General features: G+C 35.4%; 1 protein-coding gene across 1 annotated transcript; it reads left to right on the top strand.

The window, feature by feature from the left end:
* The first annotated feature begins 52 nt into the window (after positions 1–52).
* Positions 53–18,281, top strand: LOC132556187 (xaa-Pro aminopeptidase 1-like). Its single transcript, XM_060220577.1, has 23 exons — positions 53–75; positions 1,579–1,734; positions 2,089–2,152; positions 2,496–2,600; positions 2,865–2,905; positions 3,123–3,174; positions 3,460–3,603; positions 4,091–4,186; positions 4,654–4,735; positions 5,155–5,314; positions 6,437–6,481; positions 7,017–7,103; positions 8,235–8,285; positions 8,606–8,664; positions 8,785–8,862; positions 11,690–11,761; positions 12,383–12,443; positions 13,447–13,516; positions 13,800–13,904; positions 14,986–15,057; positions 16,512–16,588; positions 17,001–17,099; positions 17,811–18,281. The coding sequence occupies exons 2-23, from the start codon at positions 1,627–1,629 to the stop codon at positions 17,928–17,930; spliced, it is 1,848 nt and encodes a 615-aa protein (XP_060076560.1). The 5' UTR covers positions 53–75; positions 1,579–1,626; the 3' UTR covers positions 17,931–18,281.
* The last annotated feature ends 1,788 nt before the right edge of the window (positions 18,282–20,069 follow it).

Raw genomic sequence — 20,069 nt, 5'->3', positions numbered from 1 at the left:
AGCATACTACTTTTACAAGCGTCTACCAAACATTGATCGCTGCCAAGATCCGCACAGATCCGCACCAGAGCCGGCGTGAGTATCAGACTATTTCAGATATTAAAGTGGGTATGTGTCGTTAAATTTTAACGTCATAAAGATCTACACACATGAAAATATTTTCGGCTTCCAGAATAATGACACAATGAATGGCTGGTATAATAAGTCAACGACTCTGTCATTGTTGTGTATAAACAAAATCGAAAGTAGGTCTTTACCGGTACTACATCATTTAATCCAGTTGCTGCAATGTGATAGCCATGAAAACATTACGACTTCATTATATTTCATTAGGGGAGGTCGGAGTTTTATAAGTAGTACAGGTTGATCCGTTGACTTTTCCCTGTAGTCTATCGCCATTTTATTTATATTGTACACGTCATATCATCGCACATTTATTAATAGTCATTTACATGTAATTGATACTTCATTTCCGTTAGGCTTCTTAGAAATTTAAGCAAGTGACCGTGTAGTTTTGGAGTTTAGGAAATGCTACAAGGAGACCAGGGGCCGCCCTCGAAATTATTCTGAATGGTCATGTGGCAATAAGTCTAACAAACAAAATGTCTGTTGAGTGGCTGTCCTGGAACAGTTTTCCTCGTTTACTGTAAGCTGGGGGAAAGGTTACCACTATTAAGTCTTTGTATTCGTTAATATTCACCATTGTAATTAATACAAATGTAAATAAAGAGGGGAAAAAATATTTATGCGAAGCATCAGGACAGGAATCCAACCTGAGTTTCCAGCATGATAATCAGTCAGCTGAGAAACAGAGAATACATATTTTAAAACACTAAATGTTCAAGCCACACAATCCTGCTTCTTTTAAACAAGTCTGTGATTAAGGGGAAAAAATCCATCAGTAAAGAGAAGTATATATACTGGACCTGATTATGTTTGAAATAAATACGATCTCAAGGAGTAGGGAAATGGTACTGTATTTTCCCCTACAATAAGTCTAAGGTTAGATTTTATAAGTTTCAACTCAAGGCCAGAGATATGGCTCAGAACCTTTTCTTAAATGGTTATGTGAAGTGAAGAGATGTTCTTACATCACAACCAGTCAGAAAGTTATTTGTGATGTTTCAATAAATACACTGTCAACTTCATCAGGCAAATGACAAGTGTAATGTGAAAGCCCATCTGGATATACTATATAGTATGCTGCCGCAGCTAGTTCTGAACAGGGATGAGGGGGCCCTTAGACTCGCAAATCTATCACAACGTTTCAAACAGCTTCAACTTTCGTTGTTAGTACATTAATACCACCTATGTTAGAATACATTAGATTTACAACATGCTGTGATTTTAAAACCATTATGTACTCTGTATACCCAAGTAAATATGTTTTACACTGGCCATTTGTTAAGTGTACTTATGAGCAAAATGGATAAAACAATGACAAAGCATTTATTTGTAATTATACTGAAACTGAACTGGGATTAACATGAGGCACGCATTCTAAAGAGGCAATATTCGTAATCAAAATTTGAGAATAAAACTGATACTGATCTGTCTTTTTTGTTTTGTTTTTTCCAGTGTAAAGCCTCAAGTCTATTGGGTCAGTCTAACACCCTACTGTTTGTCATGGCAGCTAAGAATACAACAGCCATTTTGGCACGACTCCGAAGTGCAATGAAAAATCTTCCTGAGCCTGTTCAAGCCTACATCATTCCATCTGGGGATGCACATCAGGTATTGTTGTGATAGTAATGAGAGATACACACGGTCATTGTAAAGGGCTAAAATTATGGTCCCAATTGTATATATACTCTTTGACATTTTCTTCACTAATTTAAATAAGGCATTAAATGAGATTTAAAACTATAATTCTTAAAATTTAATCATTATACATTTCAGTTTCCAAAATCTTCCTACTGATTTCAATGCTGCAATACAAATACACCACTGCATGTTGAAATTTTCTATTTCTTGACTACCAAACAACTATTAACTTCTTTGGGTTAGCAAAACGTGGCAAACTTTATATCTGACTGGATTTAGAGAGTGTTTGTGTTAACTGATGTGTTTGTGATTATTATGCTATAGAGTGAATACATTGCTCCATGTGACTGCAGAAGAATGTACGTTTCTGGCTTTTCAGGATCTTCAGGTAAGTGTATAGAATTGATAAATGTGGCTTTTAACATCTAATATATGAAAAGATCTTATGAATATCTTTTAATATCTTGATAATGGTTAAGTCATGAGCACTTAGCTCACTAATAAAAAAATCATTAGTGAGTTAAGTGCCTAGGGTTTAGTACCTGTCTTGTAGGCATTGATAATTGATAAAATGTGATCTTCAGAAATAGTGAAATTAAATCCATGCAAAAATGTATTGTTTTGAATAGGGCAACTGATGTCCAAACTCATGTCGGTAGATATAGTTAATTTGGATGACTCTTCATTTAAATGTGATGGTTTGAAGTTCGAAGTTTCTTGTTTACTGCCAGGTACTGCTGTTGTCACAGAGACCAAGGCAGCAATGTGGACAGATGGCCGTTATTTTTTACAAGCTGAAAGACAAATGGACTCCAACTGGACATTGATGAAGATGGGTGAGTGTTTTAGTCAGCCAGCATATTAATCAAATTATATGTCAGTCTTTTTTTCTATGGTTTGATACACACATAAGAATTTTTTCGGTGTTTATACAGGCATACTTTATGCTGTAGATGTATAAACAAGTGTAAGTGTAAATTTGTGAAATTGAATTTATTAGGAATTTACATATAATTGTAAGATATTCTGAGACAGTCATGGTGTCAGAATAATTATGCCTATTTATAAATGAGAGTTTAATGTCCTTCTGAACTTGGCAGGTTTGACTTCCACACCTACACAAGCCGAGTGGCTAGCCAAGGTATGTATCTCTAACTTATTTTGTTATGATTAAGTCTGCCATCTTCATCTTATAACAAGATAAATATCGAAAATCTGTTTGTTGCAGATTCAAATTTTGAAGCCTTAGAGAATGGATGAGTTATTACATATAGTGTTATTTAATCATCATCTACACCAAAATTAAAATTAAAAGGATGAAAAAATATGTCTATCCTTTTTTAATGTATCTTTTACAGGAGCTACCATTGGGAGGCAAGGTTGGAGTTGATCCCTACCTCATGTCTATGGGTAAGTGTTAATATCTTTGCCTGATGTGTTACGTTGGTATATTAATTATCTTGTTGTCTAAGGTGTAGAGCTATATTTTGAAATGTGTTATGTCACCCTATGAATACTTGTTTGAAATTTACTGCAATGCTTATCATTTTGAAGCAAATTTCATCATCTGACTTTTTAAATCTCTAAAATTTTAAGTTGATATGTGTGAATTCTATTTTGTTGTTCTGTTAGTTGTTTTCCATTAGATACATCACCATCATTAGTTTGTTAGTGACAAGTCAGTGTGTTTAACAGATGCCTGGAAGCCCATGTGTAAACACCTGAAGAACAGTGGACGTGGTATGGTGCCCATCAACCAGAACCTGGTAGATTTAGTATGGGATGATCAACCTGATCCACCTACAAACCCACTTTTGATCCTTCAGGAAAGTTATACAGGTTAGTTAATAGTCAAAGTCAGTTATACAGATCAGTCCAGGACAATAATGGAGGTTAAGCTCAGGGTCAGTTATACAGGTCAGTCCAGGACAAAATAAAGAATATCAGCTCAAGGTCAGTTATACAGGTCAGTCCTGGAAAATAATGAAGGTTAAGCTCAAGGTCAGTTATACAGTCAGTCCAGAACAATAATGAAGGTCAGCTAGTAGTAAAAAGTCAAACACCCAGGTCAGTTGGTAGACAGGAATAGTTAGGTTTTGTTTTCCTGTGGTGTACTATAAAATGTATATTGTGAAGCATGAATAATGAACGAGGGTCCGAAATACATATGGTTCACTTTACTATGGACTTCTCTTATTATATTACACAGTAGTACTCTCATTTGGAAAGTTTCACCTTTGTTTAATTATTCCACAAATGCAAGTCTTGAACTTAATTTTCTGTTGGAGATCCAATCATGTTAACTCTACAATATCTGATGTTCCAGGAAGGAAATGGGAAGACAAAGTAATAGCCATTAGAGGGAAGATGAGTCAGGAGAGGTGTGAAGCCTTAATCGTAACAGCACTTGATGAAGTAGCCTGTAAGTGTCAGTCTGATGGACATTTGAGTGATTTTTGTATTAAATGTGATAATTTACATGACTGGTTGTGAGTCCACCATCAAACAATATCAGTATCTGTTTTCTGACTTGGAGTTTTAATTCCAATACATATTAATGTGGAGGGGAGAAGTAGGGAACATTGGAGAAAATGTTAACTTTTGTAGGTTGTGACATCATCGGTAATGTTTCACATTCATGCTGTCTATTGGACCATTTATTTGTAGACCGAACCTTTACTTGTCAACAAAATATTCAACAACTTCAAATTTTCAAATGAATTGAAATAAACATTTGGCCATCCCACCATGTCCTTGCTGTTTCCTTGGTTATGTATAAATAGAGTTTGCTGTTCTATCAGGAGGTCAAGAGTTGATCTGTAGACATACAGAGTAAAACTTTCGTAGGTTATCAATCTGCATAACTACAAATACTTTTCTCTATCTTAGATCTGTTTAACCTCAGAGGATCAGATATTGAGTACAATCCAGTATTCTTTTCCTATGCCGTCCTCACACAAGAAAGTGTCAAGTAGGTACATGATACATGATGTTTATATAATCCAGATTGTTATAGTAAATTTTCTTTATTAATCCATATTGACAGAACTTTAGAAAATCATTCCTAGTTTTTGGTCAGGTCTACATACAGAGTTGTGGCCCATGGCTCAATTTTCAAATCTAATTTTGTTTTTTTCTTCATATTTATCTGGCAATAAGTCAAGGAGGCCACAGCCTAAAACAATTATCAGGTGTCATACTACACCTGACTAGTCATGAGCTCGATTTCCATCTTGAATTTAATAGAAAATGCAGTCATTGAAAACAGAACATTGTCACAATCATTTGTTATGCTGCACACCTGGAAACTTTGATTGCACAAGTTTGATTATAAGACCTGATACTTCTGTTATATCATCATTACTTTTTAGTCCACAATTCTTTTTTCAGTCTGTTCATCAGTGAGGAGAAGCTGGATGGGTCTGTGAAACAACATCTGCAGCTGAATGGATCGAGTGGTGTGAGTGACCTCAGGGTGACCATTCATGATTATAAAGACATTGGAAAATTTGTGTCTGGTCTACCGGAGAGAGTGGAGGGAAAAATATGGGTGAGTGACAAATTGATGTGTAGAAACTAAGAAGTTTTAAGTGAACCTGTTTTCATTTCTTTGTCCTAGATAAATTTGGTCAAAACACTTGGGTATACAAATTTAATACTAAGAAAATGCTGAAGGACCATAAAGAATAAGTACAAAAAATGTATCAGTATTATTTATAAATGATTATTATATATTTGATTTCCAAGTTTAGAATTTTCTAAGAGCAGTATGGATAAATATTGAATGTAAATTCATAACTTGTTAGTGTAAAATGTGTATAATCTATTCCATTCCATTCAAATGGTAAATAACTTGAATATTACACATTGATTTCATGTAATATGACATTAAAATTTGTGTTATGGTTTATTTTCATCTATTAGCTCACCTCTTCTTTGGAGAATGGGAACAAATTTTGTATAAATGGTGGGTCTCACCTGGTCTTAAGGACTGGTGACCTTATGCCATGGCATGACTTGTTTAAATATTGGTTCTCAGTCCAAGGGGCCTAAGGAATGGTACCCAACCGGGGAAATTTTGGAAGTTATTCAGAATCCTACTCCTCCTGAAGGAATATCTGAATGTTGTACCAATTTGGTCTAATACATTCTGGGATAAAGGAGAAACAATTTGTATAAACAATGGGTCTCTGCACCCTTGGGTGGGAGGGGCAGGACCCAAGAGGTGAAATAGGGCAAATTCTTTAAAATCTGTCTTCTGTAGAAATAACAGGATTCTTTCCTAATTTTGTCAGAATCATACATGGGTGAAGGGGTATAAATTTATCATTAATGGTAGGTCTCAGTCTCTGGGACGGGGTCGAATAGTTGAGATAGAGGAAATCCTCTAAAATCCTTCTTTGTGGGAATGCCTTGATTCATAAGAAATTACTGGTCATATTTTAAATTATTTGGCAAATGACTGAATAACTGAATAGTCAGGTTAGTGATGCAGGCCCCTTGAGCATCTTTTTATTGCCATGTAATGACTATGTTGTATCTGAATATATTTGTCTTGTACCACTCTGATGTGAGGAAAAGGAATTAAATAGACTTTGGCTGATGTTTAATCCCCTTGTATATGTCAATAAAAGTTTTGAAATTGAAATCTAAAAATTTGATTTCCAAACAGATAAGCTCAAAATCCAGTTATGCTCTGTGCAGCTCAATTCCAAAGGTAAGATGATCTTTCACAATAAGATTGCCAGAACTAACACAAAAATGAAGAGAAATTAATTTCAATACCTCTTTTACATAGAAATTATATTTATCACTTGTCGTACCTTGTTGTCATAAATATGCTAAGGTACATGTGTAACAATGCTATTGGGACATCATAAATAAGTCTTGATGAAGTCACTTGATTGCCTCAGTGATAAAAAACATCTATATCAAAGTCAGTCTGTGTTTTCACTTCATTTTCAGAATTATGGGTTACATGATAAATAAAATCTTACACACTTGTTGGTGTAATATAGAATTTATAAAGTCATTAGATAACTTAATATGTCACTTATCTAAAGGCTCATGTAATTATTTTGAATATTTTCTTATTACATGTATTATTAAAGCCACATTTATTAAGGGACAGTGTGGCATATTTTCATATCCTGAACTGTAAAAGTACTATTGAATTTCCTCTATCACAGTGATTGTCGAAGTATTTGTTTTATTTTTGCTTTAGTGTATATAACCTGTCTTTTTTTACACAGGCCCTTAGGGTAAATTTGCCCTCACCTATTGCTCAGATGAAAGCTGTGAAAAATCCTGTGGAGCTCAAGGGAATGAAGAGAGCACATGTGAGTAGTCTCCCTGAGAAATTAGAGCTGGATTATGAGAAAAGAAATATTTATGAAATGTTTCTGTAAAAATATTGCATAAGATTTCCTCATAGTTAAATATGCTTGCCAAAGTGTTTGGTGTACTGTATATATCTAGCAATAAGCCCAACCACATCTATAGAAGTTCCAGTAGAACGCAACTATATCATTTTCCTGTAATAAGCCCACCCGCATCTATAGAAGTTCCAGTAGAACGCAACTATATCATTTTCCTGTAATAAGCCCACCCACATCTATAGAAGTTCCAGTTGAAAGCAACTGTATCATTCTCCTGCAGTAAGCACATTCACTTTCTTTTAGACAGAGGTATAAAGTTCTGGCCCCTTGGGCTTGCATGAGTAAAAAATACAGTGTGATTGTAGAAGCAAATCTTACAACACAATTCATGTGCAGTAAATCTCTGGTCAGTTCAAATAGCATCAAATACATGTTTTATTCAATAAAAACTGATTTTTTTTCTGGTGGTAGTTTTAAACCTCTTTAGTCTTGTTTCACTTAGGATTTGAATTGTTCATATCATGTGACTGCATGTTTAACAATTGATAAAGGCACTGGTATTGCAATAATCACTCATGAGGTCACTATTCAAATCAACGTTAAACTCTGTGGGTAGCAGGCTGTCAATGACCATCGTAAGCAATTGATAGCACCAAGTCATACACATACTTGTCACTTAATTAGCATTGATGAAAAAGTGTGATTTCTTCCACGTCTTGTCGTGACATCATGTATCCACCAGCTGACACAAATTGAGGCTCCAAATCTACATTACTCTTTTAGACACTTCATCATGATTTTGGGCAACATCAACCCTGATACTTCAAATTCTAATTTATTTTCACAAGCATAATTTCATATAAATATATCAGGTTCAACAATATTTATTTATCTTTATTAGAACTGGCCGAAAGTTTACGGTAGAAAAAAGATCAATGTAGAAGTAAGGATAGAATGTTGTTGATCTAGAAGGAAAATTATTTATGTTTGTAATAGATTGACATGTTTAGCTATATAGTAGAAAACAAACTGAGACAAAGTAAATACCAACAGGTTACTGAATGTTAATTGTAACTGGTTCTTATTTCCTAGATAAAAGATGCTGTAACATTGTGTGAATTCTTCTCCTGGTTAGAACGAGAGGTGAGTACATTTTGGTAACATCTAACAAAGTGTGTATTTACTCTAAATGTGTTCACTTCTACCCATTTCTTGAAGCACTGTTGTAGTTATGTATCCTGCGATGCTCATTTCTATCCTGTAACATGGGGTAATGGTCACAATATGTGATGTATCAGTAAGTTTATGGTAGATTTTTACTATTATATCAGAAGAAAATTTAGCTAAAATTGTGAAAGGAGATTGAATGCTACACATATTTTAATAGACTGAGTAGATATTTACGGTATGCTGTATATTCGTTCTAATGAACTCTAGGTTATATCTGTGTTTCTTTTTTACAGATCCCAAAAGGCAACATCACTGAAGTATCAGCTGCTGACAAACTGGAGGAAATTAAAAGGTAGAAAATAAAAATCCATATAACAACATGCATGTAACCATTGTTGTGAGGGAAACTGTCCATACCGACTGATACCAATTAATGTTTATATACTGACCGCTAAACAAACCTTTGTTACAGGAGCCAGGAAGACTATGTCAGTTTGAGTTTCACTACCATATCTAGTACAGGGGAACATGGAGCTGTCATACACTACAAGTAAGTAACACTACCATATCTAGTACAGGGGAACACGGAGCTGTCATACACTACAAGTAAGTAAACTACCATATCTAGTACAGGGGAACATGGAGCTGTCATACACTACAAGTATGTAACACTACCATATCTAGTACAGGGGGACATGGAGCTGTCATACACTACAAGTAAGTAACACTATCATATCTAGTACAGGGGAACACAGACCTGTCATACACTACAAGTATGTAACACTACCATATCTAGTACAGGGGAACATGGAGCTGTCATACACTACAAGTAAGTAACACCATCATATCTAGTACAGGGGAACACAGACCTGTCATACACTACAAGTAAGTAACACTACCATATCTAGTACAGGGGAACACAGACCTGTCATACACTACAAGTATGTAACACTACCATATCTAGTACAGGGGAACATGGAGCTGTCGTACACTACAAGTAAGTAACACCATCATATCTAGTACAGGGGAACATGGAGCTGTCATACACTACAAGTAAGTAACACTACCATATCTAGTACAGGGGAACACAGACCTGTCATACACTACAAGTAAATAACACTACCATATCTAGTACAGGGGAACACAGACCTGTCATACACTACAAGTCAGTAACAATACCATATCTAGTACAGGGGAACATGGAGCTGTCATACACTACAAGTAACTAACACTACCATATCTAGTACAGGGGAACATGGAGCTGTCATACACTACAAGTAAGTAACACTACCATATCTAGTACAGGGGAACATGGAGCTGTCATACACTACAAGTAACACCATCATATCTAGTACAGGGGAACACAGACCTGTCATACACTACAAGTATGTAACACTACCATATCTAGTACAGGGGAACATGGAGCTGTCATACACTACAAGTAAGTAACACCATCATATCTAGTACAGGGGAACATGGAGCTGTCATACACTACAAGTAAGTAACACTACCATATCTAGTACAGGGGAACACAGACCTGTCATACACTACAAGTAAGTAACACCATCATATCTAGTACAGGGGAACATGGAGCTGTCATACACTACAAGTAAGTAACACTACCATATCTAGTACAGGGGAACACAGACCTGTCATACACTACAAGTAAATAACACTACCATATCTAGTACAGGGGAACACAGACCTGTCATACACTACAAGTCAGTAACAATACCATATCTAGTACAGGGGAACATGGAGCTGTCATACACTACAAGTCAGTAACACTACCATATCTAGTACAGGGGAACATGGAGCTGTCATACACTACAAGTAAGTAACACTACCATATCTAGTACAGGGGAACATGGAGCTGTCATACACTACAAGTAACACCATCATATCTAGTACAGGGGAACACAGACCTGTCATACACTACAAGTAAGTAACACCATCATATCTAGTACAGGGGAACATGGAGCTGTCATACACTACAAGTAAGTAACACTACCATATCTAGTAAGGGGAACACAGACCTGTCATACACTACAAGTAAGTAACACTACCATATCTAGTACAGGGGAACACAGACCTGTCATACACTACAAGTAAGTAACACCATCATATCTAGTACAGGGGAACATGGAGCTGTCATACACTACAAGTAAGTAACACTACCATATCTAGTAAGGGGAACACAGACCTGTCATACACTACAAGTAAGTAACACTACCATATCTAGTACAGGGGAACACAGACCTGTCATACACTACAAGTAAGTAACACCATCATATCTAGTACAGGGGAACATGGAGCTGTCATACACTACAAGTAAGTAACACTACCATATCTAGTAAGGGGAACACAGACCTGTCATACACTACAAGTAAGTAACACTACCATATCTAGTACAGGGGAACACAGACCTGTCATACACTACAAGTAAGTAACACCATCATATCTAGTACAGGGGAACATGGAGCTGTCATACACTACAAGTAAGTAACACTACCATATCTAGTAAGGGGAACACAGACCTGTCATACACTACAAGTACCAGTAAATAACACCATCATATTTAGGTCATGGGTATATTAGGGTATTACCATAATACTGGCCCTGTGAGTTTTTACTAAATCCTGGAAACTTTCTTTTTTGTGGCTTCACCCAGAAATTATTTTGGTCCCAACATTTAACCATACTGAATAAATAGGTGCTAGTTAGGCATAAAGTCATAGTACAAGAGTATAAGTCCTGAGAGTCTGATTCCAAATGTTATAATGTTATAGCAGTAAGCTCTGTTATATAGTTCTCCACCTGATAGTTCTCTAGAGAAATATCCTTTATCATTGAGAATGGGTCATTATATAAGAGAAAGTCATTAAAGGAATGAGCCCAAAACACTCTGATTTGTGTATTTGTTCATTGAAATCTAGCCCTGAATCTTGAATGAATTTTCAAAGATATTTTGAATAAAACCAAAGCTTTGTTTAAGTCAAAGTATCAAGTGACAAGTATTGAAAGGTGTTTTCTATCCTGTGTCAAATGTATGGACTTACATAAGAAATATTTGCAATGTTATTGTGTTTAAAACTTGACTGACAGGTTTTCCATTAGCTGATGGGAAATGACACAGCAAATTAAACTGATTGTTTGCCGTTCATGTGTAAGCATTAACAGCATGTGCTGGTTAGTGGATCAGTTCAGAGAGAGGGTTCAGAGTGACCTCGTTAAATGTAAAATGTCATCACCAGACACCAGTAACCGGTAAAGTGGACAGAGACAAGTTTTCCATTTATTCACAATGTTTCTCATCGTGATCATTTAAACAGTGCAGCCATGGGCCTTTTGATAACTGTAATATGTATTTGTTACAGACCAGCAGCTGACACAGATAGAACACTGACTACAGAGGAAATGTATCTCTGTGATTCAGGGGCACAGTATAAGTAAGTTATCCTCTGATCAAATCATTCTATAGATACATACTATACAGTTGGTTATTGTTTGTTCATAAATCACTACTGATAATACATACACATGTAGAGTATGTAATGGTTCAGACAATAGTTGCTTAGTAACAACTGATTGGCCCTTACACTTATAACATTTCCTAATTATAATGGCTGAGGTTGGGATCTCAAACATAAGTATTGATAGTCTGTCTCATGGTTTAATGAAAAATAAATTCTGCTTTGATAACTTTAGACATTTGAACTATCAAGAAAGAAATATTTTAAAGTTTTTATTACCTGTTGTACATGTATGTGTATACTGTGAAATCATTTATTTTCATGATAAGTTTAATGATAATAAGCTATCTTTATTCAAGGAATCAAGTGTCCATGAAATAGTTGTTTTTGAAAAAATGCAAAAGTTGATCCCCATGAAAATATATGATTTACGGTAATTGTGTTAAAACTGTTTACCATTACTAATCCAGACTTTGCACAACATATATTAGATGAAAGGTACGGTATACAGTTGATCTATTTAAATCAGAATTCATTCAAATTGTTGATCACATGTTATCTCATGGTACAGTGTATAGAACTTAATTTATTCATCAGGGATGGAACTACAGATGTGACAAGAACTATACACTTTGGCACACCCTCAGATTTCCAAAAGGTAAGGATTACTACTTTACTACAGTAAAACTCACTTGTGTCGAACACGCATGAGTCAAATACATCGGATGAGTCGGAACGTTTCGTTCGGTCCCGATTTTTTCTCCTCTTCATCTTAGTAAATTAAACACAGATGAATCAAACACTGTTGAATCGAATACTGTGGTTGTGTCGAATATATTTTGTGGTCCGACCCTTCTAAATCGTACCAAAAATTCCATGTTTGTGTCGAACATTCAGATGCCACGTAAAGTTTCCTGGTCAGTAACGAGTGTGATCGGTCAGCCGTAATGGTGTCAATAGGCCTACATGCACAATGTAATTTCACGGTATCGATCCACCTAATCCTTTTGTTTATACAGGTGCAGAGGTAATTATCTCATTTAACCAAGAACTATGCGATCAAACAGCCATTGAAATAAAACATCTCATGTTTACTTTTTGCCTGTGAGTTTTTGTTTTATTTCCAAATACTATAAATGTGAGTACAATATGTGTAAATGTATATTTTTAAGTATTGTTTTCATGAAGTACCCAGTGTAATGTGTGTCTTTTGTTCAATCTTGTATGCATTATCCACATGTTTGTGACAATGATGATTACAGTAACTGTCAATAACCTACGATTTATTTGTATTTTAATAAAAAATAATTGTAATTATAAAATAGAGATGTTGTCTTGTTCTTTTCATTAATACCTTGCTATCAGACATGATCGGCGAAAATAGGGTCAGTTTAAATATACGATGTCTTGATTACAGGCGATAGACAAAAACACGGTTGAGTCGAACCATCGGATAAGTCGAATATTTTACTTGGTCTCATCGACTTCGACTTATCCGAGGTTTACTGTATATGACTTCCGATAGTTTAGTTATCTCCCCTATTTCAAGGGAAAGGGTGTTCATGTTTCCTCTAGTTATGCCCTGATATATCAATTACTTATCAATTAGGACCGAAATTTATTCATTGCTGTTTTATTTTCTCTTTTTCTTTTTATTCAAGGAATCGTTCACCAGAGTATTGAAGGGACATATAAACTTAGCTAATGTTGTATTTCCAAACGGTGTCAAAGGTTAGTCTCATTTTCCTGTAAACTCTGTTTTTCTTCCATAACAATTTTCTGGCTTTAAGTATATTATTTTTGAGGTTATTACAGAGTAAGGCTGCTGCAAAATTGTATTATAAAATCAACTTGGTACAATTCACCACAGAACACAATTTTGTATGAAACTAGATTTGAATGTATTATACATCTTACAAAATGAATTAAATTACAGTATTAAATTTTAAAATAATGAAATTAATAAAAATCTATTTATAATACACTTTTTGATAAATAATGGTTCTGTTATCAGGACACAGTCTGGACACACTTGCAAGAACCGCATTGTGGGAAGCTGGTTTAGATTATATGCATGGTACAGGGCATGGTGTAGGGGCGTTCCTGAACGTACATGAAGGTAAGTACAGGGCATGGTGTGGAGGTGTTCCTGAACATACATGAAGGTAAGTACAGGGCATGGTGTGGAGGTGTTCCTGAACATACATGAAGGTAAGTACAGGGCATGGTGTAGGGGCGTTCCTGAATGTACATGAAGGTAAGCACAGGGCATGGTGTAGGGGCGTTCCTGAACGTACATGAAGGTAAGCACAGGGCATGGTGTAGGGGCGTTCCTGAACGTACATGAAGGTAAGCACAGGGCCTGGTGTAGGAGCATTTCTAAACGTACATGAAGGTATAAAGGTAAGTACTGGCCATGGTGTGGGAGGTGTTCCTGAATGTGTATAAAGGTAAGTACTGGCCATGGTGTGGGAGGTGTTCCTGAATGTGTATAAAGGTAAGTATAGGCCATGGTGTGGGAGGTGTTCCTGAATGTGTATAAAGGTAAGTAAAGGCCATGGTGTGGGAGGTGTTCCTGAATGTGTATAAAGGTAAGTATAGGCCATGGTGTGGGAGGTGTTCCTGAAGATATGTGAAGGTAAGTATAGGCCATGGTGTGGGAGGTGTTCCTGACGGTATGTGAAGGTAAATATAGGCCATGGTGTGGGAGGTGTTCCTGAATGTATGTAAATGTAAGTATAGGCCATGGTGTGGGAGGTGTTCCTGAATGTGTATAAAAGTTAGTACTGGCCATGGCATATGGAACATTCTTGAATGTTTCATGAAGGTAAGTATATCTACTTCTATGGTGTGAAAGTTTTAAATCATTATCACCATTCTCTAGTTTCAATCACTGAATTTCATGTATTTATTTCTGCAGAAAAAAACATTTTAATTTGATACACATTTTGTCAGATTGTGTTATTTTCAATTTGGACATAGTTTCTGGTTTTGTTTGTATTATGAGAGTGGAATTCAATTCTTTAAAATAATGCTGAATCTTGTCAAACAGAACATCAGACATGAATTAACCTCAGAAAATCTAAATGTATATCAGCTATAAGCTATTTACTTTTGTTAAGGAGAGGTAGGTCCTACCAGTTGATATTAATGAAAACATGATTTCTGTTAGGGCTTACAATATATGTCTATAATTACAGGTCCTTGTGGTATCAGCTCCCGAGTGTCGCTTACAGATGTCGCTCTTGAGGAGGGAATGATCCTGTCTGATGGTAAGAATCCACAAGAAAATTAAGTCATTTTTTCTAGCTTGCTCAGCTGTTGAGAGGCTGTGGCTCTGTACATCATTATTGTCATCGTCGCCTCGATTGTTAGACGTCAAAGAGGTGACAGGATACTTAGTATTGTACCTATCTAATTGTTTAGCAGTATTTCTGTCTGATGTATTTTATAGTTTTGCTGCCTTTCTCTGAAGATGTGAGACCTACATTTTGTCCTTTCATTCAGCATTCCAGAATGTTCCATACTGAATAAAAAGAAGCATGCTAGAAGGATTAAGTTCTTTTGTTTATTTTCTTTTTTGTGGCCATAACTTTTATCTTAAACAAGACTTGACTCCACATGAAAGCATGTCACATGAGAAATTGAAGCACCAAAACTCCTTCAAGACATAAAATACCACAGCCTCTCCAAATCATAGACACCACAGCCTCTTCAAGTTATAAGACACCACAGACTCTCCAAGACATAAGACACCACAGTCTTTGAAAGTTATGACACCACAATCTCTCCAAGATATAGACACCACAGCCTCTTACAGATGTAAGACACTACAGTCTCTCCAAGATATAGACACCACAGCCTCTTCAAGTTATAAGACACCACAGACTCTCCAAGACATAAGACACCACAGTCTTTGAAAGTTATGACACCACAATCTCTCCAAGATATAAGACACTACAGTCTCTCCAAGATATAGACACCACAGCCTCTTACAGATGTAAGACACTACAGTCTCTCCAAGATATAGACACCACAGCCTCTTCAAGTTATAAGACACCACAGACTCTCCAAGACATAAGACACCACAGTCTTTGCAAGTTATGACACCACAATCTCTCCAAGATATAAGACACTACAGTCTCTCCAAGATATAGACACCACAGCCTCTTACAGATGTAAGACACTACAGTCTCTCCAAGATATAGACACCACAGCCTCTTCAAGTTATAAGACACCACAGACTCTCCAAGACATAAGACACCACAGTCTTTGCAAGTTATGACACCACAATCTCTCCAAGATATAAGACACTACAGTCTCTCCAAGATATAGACACCACAGCCTCTTACAGATGTAAGACACTACAGTCTCTCCAAGATATAGACACCACAGCCTCTTCAAGTTATAAGACACCACAGACTCTCCAAGACATAAGACAACACAGTCTTTGCAAGTTATGACACCACAATCTCTCCAAGATATAAGACACTACAGTCTCTCCAAGATATAGACACCACAGCCTCTTACAGATGTAAGACACTACAGTCTCTCCAAGATATAGACACCACAGCCTCTTAAAGATGTAAGACATCATGGCCTCTTCATTACTTACTTATCAATAAGAAAATCAAGTTTCCTTCATCCCACTGTTATTGTCATCCTGATTATATCTGTCTGATGAGTAGATTAATTTGTATTCTTCACTATTTCTCCTTTGTTTCAGAGCCAGGTTACTATGAAGATGGACAGTTTGGTGTTAGAATTGAAAATTTAGTTACAGTCAAAAAAGCACAAACAAAGGTATTAGTGATCTATTTGTATTAAGTGTTTAACACTTCAATCATCAATTAATTAAGAGAAACATAATTTTGTGATTAACTTTATGAAATGTCCTGTGTTATCATTGTTGTGCTTATATAACAAAAACCTTTTTTTTCATAAAGTACATTTATATAACCACTGTTAATAATCACATATAAAGGGCTGTACTTTTCTCATTCCTTAGGACTGTAGTGATGGCGATATGTTCTGTGTCATTAAATAGATAGGTCATTTATATACAGTTTTAGCCAAAAATGAAAATTTGAAAAAAAAAATACTAAAGTTGAAGGGATTACTAATTCACATTGAAAACATTTCCACTATTAATGATTTTGAATTAGTATATTTGACAGCCTTTTCCTGATATATTCTAATGTTGTTTTTTTTCCAGTATAATTTCAGAGAAAAGGGATTCTTAACCTTTGAACCTTTGACCTTGGTACCTATCCAGACTAAGATGATCTGTCCTTCCCTGCTGAGTGAACAAGAGGTATGTTATAAAAGGAAAGGTCGATTTCTGAACAGAGAAATGTGGGATAGGGTTACTATATAGGTAGATGCAGCAGTAGCTGTGTAGGTAGTTATAACCTCATGTGAAGATCCCAGGTACATGATACAATGCGACCTACCCATAGCAGTTTGCGTTTCTCAGGAAACTGAGAACAAGATTGTACTGTGCTGATGTGATTGTGTCCATAGGCAAGACACTTTATCTGAATTGCTATAGATGACATGCAATAAGCATTAGGTATGTAGATCAGTGAGGAAGTCATCAGTTACTACAAGGAGACCTTGTCACAAAATGACTAGGTTTGAGGAGGATACCTAGAGATTACAATGTCCAAAGACTAGTGGTATCCAAACAGTATAATCTATTATTGCCTACATCTGGTTGAAATTTCTCTCAGGCAAACTTGTGACAGGAGTTTAGTAAGAAATCTCAACCTTCCCACTCATAACACGACTATATATGTTAGTAGGGATTCTTTTCCCACGACTTCTTAACAGTTTATCTATCTGTTGAATGGTCCCTTGAATGAAATATTGTGGTTAGATGGATGTTTTACTGAACTTAACTCATCTTGACGTGTTTTATAAAACTAGTTGCTTACTTATGTATGTATTATTCCTCCCTTTGTAAATAACCTACCGAGGTACTTACCCTCAGTATTTATATGTACATGGTGGCGGTACCCAACAGGTGGAATGGCTGAACACATATCACAGCAAGGTCCGGGACGAAGTGGGTAGTGAGCTTAGACGACAGGGTAAACAGACAGCACTCGACTGGATGATGAGGGAGACAGAACCTCTAGGCTGAGATTCCTAATGGTGATGAGAACACTCTGCTCTTTACAGGTGACAGCAACAAATCTGTGTGGATCTCAAAGTGTTAAGCTTCAGCTGTGTTAATGTTTGTGTGTCTTTATTATAGACAGATATGAACAGGGATTTTGTACTGATATTAATTTTGTTTACCTCCAGTCTCATTGTGAATCTGCTATGGAATAAGTGAAAAAAGTTTTAATATTTTTTTTTTCGAAGTTTGACTTAAACATATCAAATGCATAATTTTTTTACTTTAGATCGAAGTGTTTACTAAAGATATGATCATTTTCAGATGTGTTATTCTGAATATTTTTTCTATGTTGTATGATTATAATAAATCAAACAGTCCCTGATTTTATAGAAATTTACAACTTTGTTTGTATATATATTTATAACTGAAATATTTTGTATATATGTAGAGTAGCATTATGTTACATGTTTACTGTTCAATGTGTATGTTTACAGCAACATTTACCATAACCATTGTATTGTGAAAAAATATCACATGTCTGTGTACAGGAATTGTGTCTACTTCTCAGTGTATGGTATGCAAATGTAAGTGATCCTAATGGTAATTTAGCTATTCAATCTGAAATATATTTTTCCTATCAACAATTTGCTTGTACTATTTTTAGATAGTCTAATGTACTTCTAAAATGTATCCATTTGCACTTTTTGCATTGGATGATTTATAGATTTTGTGACTTTCTAAAATATTACAAAATTCATGACGACATAATTTGTTTACATCTTCATATTAGAGAATTTGATAGAAAAATCAGAAAACAAAATATAAAAACTGTTACACTTATTTTTCTCTCCCACATTTCATCTTTGGTAAGGTTTAAATTTTTGTGGCTTGATCAATCATCAATAGATTGGTGTCATGCACGTTACATAGTCCAGGGACGTAAAATACAGAACGATAAGAAACTTCCTTTGTCTGTTTGTAATGCTGTATCAAAGAAATTCAAGTTAACAAGCCTGACTGTGTTTATAAACCATTTCTCTCTGAAAGAACGTAACTAATCTTTTCAAAATAAACAGTTGTAGAAAGCTTTATAATTTTCATATTATTTATGTTAACTTTTGTGACAAATAATTTCTGTTAACTTTTAATATTTATTAATCAAAAAAGGATATTTAAGCTATTTGCAGCTGAAATACCACTCTATATTGTATACAGCTTTCAGCCCTAGGCATGAAACATTTTAATCTCAGTGGTGGACAAAATGGGTTTAGACAGTCAGTTAGTGTACACACTAACCACATTATGGGCACTGATAGATACAATTAGATTACTGATGGAGATGACATCACAGCTCAAAAAACAATTACAAAATCTAATACCAAGAAGCTTCCACTGGGCCTTGTTTCTTCTCCCTCTATACATCCCTACATAGACACACATATTGCCTGCCTGTATCCCAGTGTCATGAGCATGCTGTATAATGATGCAGTTAGAAAACCGATAAAACATATCGTTGTTGTTGTGTTATACATTTCATAATTTAAGTCAACAAATATACATCATGTTTACTCTTATAATGAACCAATTACATAACTCCTTCCAACTTTGAGTTTCCTGTCTTGATTTTGAAATAGTATTGATGCTGACGGCTGGTGATGTATATACATGTGTAGATAAAGATGAACACATGAGAGTGTACATGTGGCAATGTCTGTAAGAGTAATGTTGAGTTGTAAAGTAGTACAAGTATACATGTATTCATATAAAATTTTCAATCAGAGTGTTGTTTGTTTAGATTATTTGTTATTAGTAATGATAATGAACTAATAAAACACACAGCTAGAAATAAATATGTTTGTGTAATATGTTTTATACAGGAGTTATAGTGTGATCAAAATTATATCTGAAAAAGGACAAGTCACTTGATTCATAAAGGGATATATTCTAATATTTATTTCTGTGCTACTTCCAGACAGTGATTCTGTTATAATGTGTCTTGATGGAAGGTACAAAGATCTTTGTAAAATATAGACCCATAGAAAAACTAGAAAAAACGAATTTCTATGACATCCAATGATTGGTCTTGGTCCTCAAACCAAATTGAGAGTAATTCCCAAGACTAAAGGTCCTTCATTAGGAGGTATTTCCAGGGTGTTTAAT

This window comes from Ylistrum balloti, unplaced genomic scaffold (genome assembly GCF_031769215.1).
Source record: "Ylistrum balloti isolate Yb309-2 unplaced genomic scaffold, AGI_CSIRO_Ybal_v1 Utg370554, whole genome shotgun sequence".
NCBI classification, from domain to species: domain Eukaryota; kingdom Metazoa; phylum Mollusca; class Bivalvia; order Pectinida; family Pectinidae; genus Ylistrum; species Ylistrum balloti.
This window is presented reverse-complemented; position numbering and strand designations above follow the sequence as displayed.

Bases quoted from the DNA above. Each gene is read 5' to 3' on its own strand.
- LOC132556187 (XM_060220577.1), top strand. From the start codon at position 1,627: ATGGCAGCTAAGAATACAACAGCCATTTTGGCACGACTCCGAAGTGCA. The intron at 12,444-13,446 runs GTAAGGATTACT...TTTTTATTCAAG, and splicing joins CACCCTCAGATTTCCAAAAG to GAATCGTTCACCAGAGTATT. The intron at 17,100-17,810 runs GTATGTTATAAA...GGTACCCAACAG, and splicing joins CCCTGCTGAGTGAACAAGAG to GTGGAATGGCTGAACACATA.